The 12375-nt window shown below is 44.5% G+C and overlaps 1 protein-coding gene across 1 annotated transcript in view; it reads left to right on the top strand.

Annotated features, from left to right (window-relative positions):
• The window catches only part of POP1 (POP1 homolog, ribonuclease P/MRP subunit), a 28422-nt gene extending 17635 nt beyond the window's left edge, over nt 1-10787 (top strand). The window contains exons 11-15 of the mRNA XM_040261006.1: nt 634-749; nt 2769-2960; nt 4262-4416; nt 8676-9017; nt 9982-10787. Of these exons, the coding sequence (XP_040116940.1) occupies nt 634-749; nt 2769-2960; nt 4262-4416; nt 8676-9017; nt 9982-10630 (1454 nt within the window). The 3' untranslated portion in view covers nt 10631-10787. The remainder of the gene's footprint in view (nt 1-633; nt 750-2768; nt 2961-4261; nt 4417-8675; nt 9018-9981) is intronic.
• The last annotated feature ends 1588 nt before the right edge of the window (nt 10788-12375 follow it).

Genomic DNA, 12375 nt, shown 5'->3' with positions numbered 1-12375 from the left:
CTGAAATGATCCCCGCCCCCCTTCCCCGCAGGAGTACTTCTTGGCCGGTGTGGCTCGTTTAAAGGGGGTGAAACAACATAGTTCACAGAAAATATATTCATTTGAAAGGAATAAGAGCAATACATTTTACAGAAAGGGAATTCACTCAGTTCAATAAAAATAGGGTCATTAGAGACTTGAAATAAAAGGACAGAAAAAAAGGATGGTATGTATTAGCTCAGGACTTTTGGGTCAGGGATGATATAAAGAGCCCTGAAGGCTGTAGTTAAAATGTAACTTGTGCAATCAGAGCATATGGTCAAGAAGTGGTTCTTTGCCTCTGCAGTGATGCCTAGAATATGATTATCTTCCCCGTGGAATCAGGCAGTTATTTCGAGGCAATTTAATGTGATATTTGCATCTTATACACTAAAAATAAATGTCAAGTAAGTTTAGGAGTCTGTGCTGTTTCACAGATTATGAAACCAACTGTAAGAATAACAGTTTCTATTCAAGTAAATAAATTCCTCTAGAGAAGTAAATGCCTGTAGAATATTTCCCTCTAACAGAAGGTCCCCTAGCATCGTTTAGAATTTGACCCTTACTGACCTAAATTAAAGAATGTGGTTTAAGGCTGTTTCTTTTCCCTCTTAGATAATGAGAAAGTTAGACAGCTGCTTCTGGAGGGTGTGCCCGTGGAGTGTTCACATAGCTTTCTCTGGAACCAAGATATCTGTAAGAGTGTCACAGAGAATAAAATCTCGGATCAGGTAACTAATGGTAAAGTCATGAAAACAGGTTGAACTTCATCACTCTAGAAACCATGAAAGTTATTTCATACTTTATAGATGCCCATAGACTTCCTTTTATTTTTAGACTTTTGATCCCTTTACTTAGTGATATAAACAATGATTCTTTTTTCTGTTTTAGAGAAGAATAATCTCTAGAAAAGATTAATACAAAGACTTTTTCTTGAAAATGATAATCCTATGCTTTAAATATGTTTTTTATTCATTATTTTTTTCTCCTTATATGTTCTCTGTCTGTAATCTCAAAATGATTGAGCTCCTGCCAGCACCAGGTATTGTATTCAGTGATGGGGCAAATGCCTAGGATACGGTTGAAGAAGTACAGAGTATGAAGGAAGCCCAAAGAATGGGTACTGAGCCTGGACTAGGGAAATTGGGGAAAGCTTCCCAGATGGAGGAGCAGGTATTTGAGCTAACTCTTAGGTGGATGATCGGAATTAACCAGACTTCTTAGGGCCAGGGGCCAGGAGCCAAGGCTACAATGGAGAAAGGATTGTCCGAGTTGAGAGGAAGGGCAAGGGCCCAGGCCAAAACCAGGGTGACTTATTCAGGAATCTCTAAGCAGATCAGCATCTTGGAGTTCAGGGTGTGGGAGGAGATGGAACTGAAGAGATTAAAATGGGGATGAGGGTAAAAGACCTTGAGACATCTTTGGATTTGGACTGAAGACGTAGGGGCCACTGAAGATTTTAAACTCGGCCGTGACATGATTAGATTTCACTCTGGCAGTGTTGGGGAGACTAGGGATGGGAAAAGGCGGCCCGAGGAGCTGGAGAGAGGACGCATGGTTGTATGGCCTTGAAAGAGATCCTTAAAATAGTCCAGATGCCACGGTGGGAGCCTGAAGTGTGGCAGTGCAGCTGGTGTGGAGGCGCTGGCGTTTGGAACATACACCTGGGAAGTAAAACTGCCAAGACTCAGTGACATGGGACGTGAGAAAGGAGAAGCCTTGTGGGTTAGCTTCCAGCAGTCTAGCTTGGATTTAAGAGCTCAGCTGAAAGAGAGCCAGAGCCAGGTCTGACTTGTCGCTCCTGTCTTCCCAAGTGCTAGCAAAGTGCCTGGTGTATCACAAGTGCTCAGGAAATATTGAATGAACGAGTAAATGAATGAACAGTAAATATTTGAAAGGATGAGTGAATGAACTGTGAGAGCTGTGTGTCCTTCAGGAAGAGAGTGAAACAGTGGGGAAGATGAGCTCGGTCTCAGGTAAACTGGGTTTGAGAGGCCTTGGGCTGTCCCGGGAGCAGATGTCCAGGAGACAGGTATCTGTCTCAGGAGGAAACACTGGGGCTATAGACATAGATACTTTGGAATCACTAAAGGTTAAAAAAAGGAGACCCAAGACTTGGTCATGCATGAAGGGCGTTCATGAGTGAAACTCTGTAGCTGATGGAGGTGGTCTCTGGTGTAGTCTTATCAGTTGAGGGGCAGGCCTCTCCTACCTCCTCATCTCCTTTGACAGCTGGCAAGAAAAATCTGAAAGGATGTTGTTACCCACTCCCTCCAGTCCACCTGACAGATAATTTGTAGCACCTTCTGTTTTAAGACCTGATGAGAAGTTTTCTCAAAGAGCTGGAGTATTATCCGACTTGCTTCCCTTGAGAAGTTGTTAATTATTCATACCTCCTTTACTCCATGACCACCAATCTTAACCAAAGTAAATGTAAGAGTGTTAAAATATAAGAGTAATCCCGATATAAGAAACGAGCAGAATGAATGTATATTGTTTTAGAACGTTGAATCATCTAGGATATTCTACACCAAATTTAAGACAATGTGGCATTTTCTACCAAGGCACTTCTATGGAGGAAAACCATCCTGGGAGGAGTCCTCTGTACTTAAAATGGCTCATATTTATTTATTGAGAATGTTTTCTTCCTAAAAGAGTGTTTAACTTTCTAAAGCTGCTTATAGGGAGACCCAGTAGGATCTCCCAGAAGACTAGAGTTGTTTGTCTTGAATTATTTTCTTTCACTTCAGGATTTAAACCGGAAGAGGAGTGAATTGCTGGTGCCTGGGTCACAACTTTTTTTAGGTCCCCATGAATCCAAAGTTCCTATCCTTTTGATTCAACAACCAGGAAAAGTGACGGGTGATGACCAACGAGGCTGGGGAAGCGGCTGGGATGTCCTGCTCCCAAAGGGCTGGGGCATGGCGTTCTGGATTCCATTTGTAAGTGACTCTTTTGATACTGACTAACAGTTACATCATTCGAGGTACATTCTTAGGGAGTGCCAAGTGCTGAAAATGTTCCTGACTTAATACAGGGCCTAGAAATTGAGTGCTAGTTTTCTGCCCTTTGAGCTTTAATCTTGGATATGAGATAATTTCATAAAGTCCCTGGAGCCAGGTTCATTAGTAAGAGTTGTGCTGACATTTGGTGAACTTTTGAGGTTTTAAAAGTGGCCTGATTTTTGAATAGTTGTGACAACAAACAAAGTTTTTTGTGTTTTTTTACTTGAAATTTGTTATAGTTTAAAAACAAAGTATTTAATTTTTATAGATGTGTATAATACAGTTGTTTTTTGTGTGGATCCATATATTCTTCTTTATTAACTGCAGCTAAAAATTTTCTTAAAAATCTAACGTGTGTTTGAGTTTTCCTGGTTACTTTAAATAATTACTTTGAGAACATAAAGGACATGTAGGACTGTTAGATTCATGCAGGCAATTAATTTTAGTCCTTATGCATAGTGCAAAAGATATTTAATCATTTAGGAGTGGGGTTATTTTTAAAGATAACTTTAAACTTATGAGCTGTTTCAAGTATACAGAAAGTGACAGTTGGGTACCGTCCAACTTAAGAAAGAAGACATAAAAGGGTCATTAGAAGCACTCTGTATCCCTCTCCAATCCCATTTCCTTCTCTCCTTCCAAAGGAATCACTGGCCCTATTGGTGTTGTGGCTATCATGCATGTTTTTATAGTTTTATTAATTCTGTGTGTATGTATCCCAAACTAAAGTAGCTAAATTTGTAACATGGAAACTTACATTACCATATGTAAAATAGATAGCCAACGGGAATTTGCTGTATGGCTAAGAAACTCAAACAGGGGCTCTGTATCAACCTAGAGGGGTGAGATGGGGAGTGAGGTGGGAGGCAGGTTCAAAAGGGAGGGGATATATGTATACCTATGGCTGATTCAGGTTGAGGTTTGACAGAAAACAACAAAATTCTATAAAGCAATTATCCTTTAATAAAAAAATAAATTAAAAATAGCTAAATTTGACATGTTTTTACTTGCTCTGTTCACTCAACATTTGAGATTTTTTTTTTTCCATGATGATTGATAAAGCTCTAAGTCATTCATTTTTACTATTGTATGGTAACTCATTGTAGAGTAATTCCTCAGTGTATTTATCCATTCTCTTTTTGATGGGTATTTAGGTTTCCCACTTTCCCCATACAAAGAATTCAGCAGTTTCCCTATAAGTTGGTATAATGACAGAATCTTTCTGGCATTGCTTCTAGATCTATCGAGGTGCAAGAGTCGGAGGGTTAAAAGAAACCTTAGTGCATTCTCAGTATAAAAGGTCACCTAATGTCCCAGACGATTTCCCAGACTGCCCTGCTGGGGTTCTCTTTGCTGAAGAGCAAGCGAAACATCTTCTTGAGAAGTACAAGAGGTAAGAAACTGGCTTCTCTAGTTTCCTGTCTTAAAGGGAAGACACATTGCCCAGCAATGTTTTTCCTGGCTTCAGGGACTCCTGACTGTATAATGTGGAGTTCCTAGACTTGTCAACATTCCCCAGACATAATTTAAGAAGACATTATTTAGTTAGGAGATGGCCCTATCGCTGGATTTTATAGTCCATGCAGGTTACAAACCCTTCTCTTGGTTATTTGATTCAGTGACGATAGTGTACTCCTGAACTGTGGACCTGAATTCCAGGCGCTTGTTAACAGATTCCCACTACTGAGCCCTGCTTCTCAAAATGGACATTGTGTGGTTTTTTTTGTAATGGTTATAAATGGAGTATATATTTATGAAGTTTTAAAGAAAGTATGGAAACATATAAAAATACTTCATAAACTAGTGTATTCCTTTTATCAGTGTATTCTTTTTATCCAGAGAGATATGCACTGTTTTTACATTTTGCTATCTATCCATCTAGACTGTTTTCTTTTCTTTTTCCATTGGAAGAGTGGCCAGTGAGAGGCTCCATTTCCTTTATGCTCTGGAAAGGAAACCTTGGGCACGTGTATTTCCTGCTGAGACAGTAGGCTCCTGGAAGCACAGAAACCCTCTAGTTTGTTGTGGCGTCTGCTGTGTCTAGCCAGTGCACAGTGGGCCCGAATACTTGTGTTTGTTCACCGAGGAATGGGTGAATAATTGAATGTTGTGTTTCCTTGACTCTGAGTTCCACGGTTGCCTCCTATGCATGGCTGTAGCCACAGAGACAGGCCCTGTCTGACTTCCCAGGTTTGAATGATGAACAGTTGAGCTGTGGTTTGAATGATGGACGAATCAGTGGGCGAGTGAGCGGCAAGAGGTTCCTGAATTCTGGCTCACAGGCCGTTTGAGGGCAGCCGTCCTATGCCTCCCATAGTATGCAGGGGCTTCTCCGTGCTTGTTAAATAGTCATGGGCAGAAATGCTTATGTCTCATGCTTCAGATTTTTCTCTGCATAAATTTTTAAAATTTTAATTAATTTTTAAATTACTTGTTTATTTGGCTGCATTAGGTCTTAGTTGCAGCAGGCAGGATCTTTGATCTTAGTGGCAGCGTGCAGGAACTTTAGCTGCAGCGTGTGAGATCTAGTTCCCTGACCAGGGATTGAACCTGGGCCCCCTGCATTGGGAGCATGGTAGCCACTGGACCACCAGGGAAGTTGGAATTTTTTTTTTTAAGCATTATATGACATATACTATTTTGAAACCTGCTTTTTTTCATTTAACTGTATATTATAGGAAATTTTCCCACATCAATAAATACGGCTCTACACCAAGTGTTGGCAAACTTATTCTGTTAGGGGCCAGATGATAGCTATTTCTGGCTTTCTGGGCCTTGTGGTCTCCATGGGAACTGCTCAGCTCTGCCAGCACGGTGCAAAAGCCGCCACAGAGGATGTGTAAACGAGTGGGCCTGGCAGTGTTCCAGCCTCACTCTGTGGATTTCTTATCATTTTCATGTGCCGTAGGATATTAATCTCTTGTGTTTTTCTCAGCCATTTAAGAGTGTAAATCCATTCCTAGCTCATGGGTCATACCTGGCCCCTGGCAGTGGGCCAGGTTTGGCTGGTGCTGTGTGGTTATTCTGTGATTTATTAGTGGCCCTTTATGTTCTTTCTGCTTTTTTGCTTCTATGAACAGCTTTCTCTATGCATCTCTACATATTTGTTTGATTTATTCATTTAACACGTGTTAATTTAGAACCTGCCATGTGTCAAAAGCCTTTCTAGGCCCTGTGGCTACAGCAGCGGTCAGGGCAGGCAAAGTCAGTGCTGCCCTTGTGGAGCTTACTCTCTTTGGAAGTGCATGTTTCCAGGCTGGTGCGGGGATCCAGGAGAGGTGAGGGAGGCTAACTTGCAAGAGCAAAGCACTCAAGCAGAGAAGAGGGCTGGCATCCGGGCACCAGGGGAAGGGATGGCGTTCCGTAGGATCAGGCTCAGCGCTCTCATTTTAATAGGCTGGAAGGCTGACTCTGAAATGCTACAGATTTAGGTAGGCTAGACTCTGCGGAGAGGTTGGGTAGTAATCTTCTAACCGTACCTGTCTTCTCAGTGAAAAATAGGCAAGGAAATATCGTCTAGGAATAAGGGGGAGAGAGGCTGTCAGAGATTTAAGGAGCGAGGAATTGATATAAACGGTGTTCTTGGAGAGTGGAAGATGGAATCACCAGGAGAAACCTAGGGGATTTGTAAGAGATGTAAGAGCCCACTTGAGTTTTGTGTTGATAGTGAGACCCCTCAGGACTGTTGTGTGCTCTTCCGCAGCCATGTTCTGCCGTCTGGTCCTGGACTGGGGAAGGGGGAGGGTTGCATGTAATCAGGATGGGCTTTGCCGGGGGGAAGGAGTTGAGGGTATGGAGAGGGCACGGCAACCCACTCTAGTGTTCTTACCTGGAGAATCCTTTGGACAGAGCCTGGTGGGCTGCAGTCCATGGGATTGCAAAGAGTCAGACACGACCGAAGCAACTTAGCAGGCAGGTGCTGAACTGTGGGATCTAGGCTTATCAGGAGAGAGATGTGAGCATGGTGGTGGGCATTGATGAAGTAGGAGAGTAAACATGCGGTTAGCCCCCTGCATGTGAACCTCCAAGTTGTCAACTTTCAAAGATGTGAACATGGGTTCCATCAGCATCAGGTATGAGTGAAATTGCAGCTCGCCTTCTGTCTCCCCTTTCGTGTTTTCACCATTTTTTATCTCTTTTTTGTAAATTGTCCATCTCTCTTTTTAAAGGTGTTTGGGTGAGGCCAGTACCCTGGGAGAGTTTTTGACCAGGTGCCCCTCTCAGAGGCCAGAACACGTTTGGTTCCATCTCCAGGATATAGGCTCACACTGAACCCCCAGTACAGGGTCATTTGCATTTGGGATCTTAGAATGCAGCACATAGTAAGAAGCCAAGTCAGGAAGGATGGTCTGGGCCTGTCCCCGAGGAGACCGTCAGTCTGAAGACGCAGGCTCTCACAGAGTCCCGCCGTCCGGAAGGGCCCATAGCCAGGCCGCTCCCTACCTCTTGGGGTCGTTACGTACCAGAGCAGGCCCTGGTTCCCACTCGTCTGTGGCTTTCTGAAGGTTTGCCCTCACTTACCTGTTGCTGGAAAGGTCAGCTGGTGTCACTCATATGGAGGGCAGTTTGGAGATAATCATCTAAATTGCAAGTGCCAATAATACTTGCTGCCTTAGCACTTCCACTCCCAGGACTTGATCCTGTGAACATACTTGTCCTTGTGCAACATGTTCAAGGTTGCTCATGGCAGCAGCGTTTGTGGAAGCAAAAGCTTGAAAATAAGCAAAATGCCCTGCAGGAGATAGTGCCCTGTCTGTCTAGATAACTGAGGCCATGAGCCTCGTGCAGAAGAGTGAGGGTGTCTAGATGTGCTAATATAAGGTGATCTCCTAGATATTTTGTTAAATGAATAAGGTTAAGCAAAGAGCACAGGATCTGTGTGCCACTATTTGTGCAACATGGGTAAAAACAGAAAGAAATATGTGCATTATCGGCTTGTATGTTCAAAGAATGTCTGTAGAAGGATATGTGAGAAACCGATGATGACAGTGACTCTGTGGAGGATAGTGGGGTCACCAGAGGTCAAGGGTGAGAGAAACTTCACCATCCCCCATCTTGCACCTTGGAAACTTCAAAGCCTGTTGAGAGTGCAGGGGCGTCACTGCCCAGCTGCAGGAGCACACCTTACCTGCAGTCCTTCAGGAGGGGTACTCCATGGAGGGGTGCCCATGGGGTGACTTTGTGGGTACATTATGTAGTATAGTAAAAACCAAACAATAAAAAAAAAGCTCAGCCAGGAGAATTGGTTATTATCATTTAAAAAAAAATCATATTTGTTTGAAAACTTTTTTGTATGTTTATTATTTTATTTATTTTGGGGTCTTATTGATTAATTAGTTTAGTTTGGGTGCACCGGGCTCTCTCCAGTTGTGGCGAGCAGGGGCTACTGCTTGCTGTGGTGTGCAGGCTTCTCATCGTGGTAGCCTCTCTTGTTTTGGAGCATGGGCTCTCGGCGTGCTCTTCGGTAATCTTCCGGGACCAGGGACTGAACCTGTGTGCCCTGCATCAGCAGGTGGCTTCTTAACCACTGGACCACCAGGGAAGTCCCTGCAGGTTTGTTTTTTAAATAGAGATGGAGTTCAGTGGCCATGGTTCTTTTGATTGTCCATCCTAAATTGTTCAAAATTGGTTTTCCTCTCTGATTCCCATTAGACGTCCTCCTGCAAAACGGCCCAACTACGTTAAGCTTGGCACCCTGGCACCTTTTTACTGTCCCTGGGAGCAGTTAACTCGAGACTGGGAGTCAAGAGTCCAGGCTCCAGAGGAATCGCCTGCAGCTTCCTCTCCAAGTGTTGGGGAGAGTGGCTCGAGCAGAGATGGGGTGCCTCATGTTCCCGAGCCTGGGAGGACTGCTCAGCTGTCTGATGACCAGGGCACACCCTTGCGTGACTCCAGTGAGCCCGAGGGAGTCATGGACACAGATTGTCCAGCTGGGATGGGGACCGAGGAGGTGGCCAGCCAGAGTGCCACCAGCAGCCCCCTTTGTGTTCTGAGGTAAGTGCACAAGCCATCCTGATGCCTTTTTTGGATTGTCTGTTTTTTGATACTGACCCTGGCCACAGGATGTAGAAGTTATCATGGTGCCTTTACACAAAGGCCAAGTGAATTTACAGATCTTCTAGCAGAGAAAGTCAGCGGATCCTTAAGGGCCCGGGGAAAAGCCTAAAGTCATACACACTTGATTTGGGACATGATGTAGCTGAAATGATTTAAAATACCTCTTCAGTAGACCTAAACCAAGGCCATTTATGACCTACTTTGTTTAGTCTTTGCTCACAAAGCAGTACCCTCATGGTTATAGTCTTAAGGAATCAAGAACCTCTGCAAGCTTTCTTTAAATTGCTGAATTAGATTTCTACTCATTGGTTTTGAGTAACCTGCGTTTGTGGCCGACGAGGTGATCCATTCATTTGTTGTGATACTGTTGTACCACCGAGGGGACTGTGTGGAATGTGTGCTCACGGTATTGCTGTGGCCTATCGGATTCTGCTTATTACTTACCCTTTGTTCTGTGCTCTGATTTTAAAAGCGTGCCATCCCTTTGCTTTATACTTATTTTTCTGTATAATACCTTGTAATTTCGTATCTTTCCTTCTGACTTTTCATACAAATGTCCCTTCCATAGGCTTTCTTTTTCCATCAAAATTATCAGTTACTTTTTAACCCTCCCACTGTGAATACAAGCAGTAGATTCTACCCCACCATCTTATTTTTATCTGCCTTCAGCTTTAAACCTTTAGTCCTTCAGTCTCAAATAGTAGACACCTGAAACGGATCGTTAAAAAAATGTAAAAATGTGTAGTTTAATTTTTTTTAAATTGAAGCTTTGATCCTTTTCCCACATTGAGTATTAAACAGAAAAAAAAGCAAATGAACTCTAGCAATGCCCAGTCTCCTGATTGCTTATTTTCTCCATGAACAAAATATCTTCATAAAGCTTGTCTCCCCCTTCACGCAGGAGTAGAAGATTACTGAGGCAGCTGTCAGCCTGGTGCGGGCCCAGGCCTGGGGGCCGTCAGGCGACCCAGCGAGCCGGCAGAGGGCAGCAAGGACTAACCAGAGAGGCCTGCCTGGCCGTGCTGGACGGCTTCCCCAGGGCCCTGGTGTGGGTCAGGCTGGCCATGCTGGGGAAGGGCAGCCCTGGCCCACACACCCTGATCTGTGTCCCGGCCGAGGAGGATCTCCTGCAGCTCGGCCGCGATCGGCTGTACCATGGGCCCCAGGAGCCCAAGCACAGTGACCCATTCAAGAGCCAGATCCGGGAGCAGAAGAAGAATAAGCTAGAGAAGAGGCTGAACCGAGGGCGTGCCGTGTCCGAGGGCCTGGCAGAGGATGGCCCTGCAGCCGGGCCCCAGCCCCTGACCCCGGGCTTGTGGTCAGGCCCCCTCCCTGTTGTGACTTCTCACTGCTCCAGAGTTCTCCTTGGCTTTGTCACACAGGGAGATTTTTCCATGGCCATTGGCTGTGGGGAAGCCCTGGGGTTTGTTAGCCTGATGGGCTTGCTGGACATGCTGTCCAGGCAGCCAGGGCTGGACAGGGGCCTTGTGTTGCTGAGGCCGCCTGCCTCTCTGCAGTATCGGTTTGCGAGAATCACGATTGAGGTGTGAACGTGGGTTCGCATCATGGCACAGAGAAGAACTGTGATTGCCAAGTCTCACAACCAACCAGAGAGTTGTTCCCCTCCCCCTGCCCCACCTTCTGTTTCAAGACATCATGCGAAATTCCTTGGAAACGAGAATAAAGAAACTTACGTATTTATGCAAATAGATGAAATGTTTACATCATTCCAGTAATCTCCTTGATTTTCATCTTTCCCCGTCCTCCCTGTGATACTTTAAAATTATTTGGCATATAGAGCCAAAAGCGTTTGTATTTTGCTTTCTTGGCCTGTGTAATTCTGGCTGAAAATAATTAGAAACTCTGGTTGTCTTCTTGCATCCTTTTTTTTTTTCAATCAGGAAATATGACACCACCCTTTTGGCAGAAAGTGAAGAGGAACTAAAAAGCCTCTTGATGAAAGTGAAAGAGGAGAGTGAAAAAGTTGGCTTAAGGCTCAACATTCAGAAAACTAAGATAGATCATGGCATCTGGTCCCACCACTTCATGGGAAATAGATGGAGAAACAGTGGAAACAGTGTCAGACTTAATTTTTGGGACTCCAAAATCACTGCAGATGGTGAATGCAACCATGAAATTAAAAGATGCTTACTCCTTGGAAGGAAAGTTATGACCAACCTAGATAGCATATTCAAAAGCAGAGACATTACTTTGCCAACAAAGGTCTGTCTAGTCAAGGCTATGGTTTTTCCAGTGATCATGTATGGATGTGAGAACTGAAGAAAGCTGAGCATTGAAGAATTGATGCTTTTGGACTGGGGTGTTGGAGAAGACTCTTGAGAGTCCCTTGGACTGCAAGGAGATCTAACCAGTCCATTCTAAAGGAGATCAGTCCTGGGTGTTCTTTGGAAAGATTGATGCTGAGGCTGAAACTCCAGTACTTTGGCCACCTCATGCGAAGAGTTGACTCATGGGAAAAGACTCTGATGCTGGGAAGGATTGGAGGCAGGAGGAGAAGGGGACGACAGAGGATGAGATGGCTGAATGGCATCACTGACTCGATGGACATGAGTCTGAGTGAACTCCTGGAGATGGTGATGGACAAGGAGGCCTGGCGTGCTGCGATTCATGGGGTCGCAAAGAGTCGGACACGACTGAGCAACTGAACTGAAGGGCTGTCAAGTCTATTTGAAAAATCTTGTAGTCATGTGATAAGTGACGATGACTGTTGTTTAATGATTTGATTGTTACCAAAGAGGAAAAGAGGGCTTGCTGGGTAGCTCACATGGTAAAGAATCCACCTGCAATGTGGGAGACCTGAGTTCAATCCCTGGGTTGGGAAGATCCCCTGGAGGAGGGCACGACAACCCACTCCAGTATTCTTGTCTGGAGAATCCCACGGACAGAGGAGCCTGACGGGCTACAGTCCGTGAAGTCACAAGAGTGGGACACAACTGAGCAACTTTCACTTTCAAAGAGGGAAAGACTAGAAATGTCTGGCCTCTGTACTTGACTGGTGGGTCCTCCGTGGGCCACGTTCACTTCCGTGCTGTAATCAGCAGACCTGCCACTTCACACCGTAAAGAGGGACATCGTGGGAAATGTATTGCTGCTCGGTGATTTGGTTTACGGCAAAAGTGTCGAGATGGAATTAGAGTGGGGTCTGTGGTTTCGTGGCTCTTCATCCTCTGTGTTGTTGACCAGCACATGTTTCCAGAAGTTACTTAATGTTTCTGTGCTCTTTGTTTTTGCAAAGAGTGTTTCACAGCCATAGAGGAGCATTTCTCAAAACATG

Source organism: Oryx dammah, unplaced genomic scaffold (genome assembly GCF_014754425.2).
Source record: "Oryx dammah isolate SB20612 unplaced genomic scaffold, SCBI_Odam_1.1 HiC_scaffold_19, whole genome shotgun sequence".
Classification (NCBI taxonomy): Eukaryota; Metazoa; Chordata; class Mammalia; order Artiodactyla; family Bovidae; genus Oryx; species Oryx dammah.
This window is presented reverse-complemented; position numbering and strand designations above follow the sequence as displayed.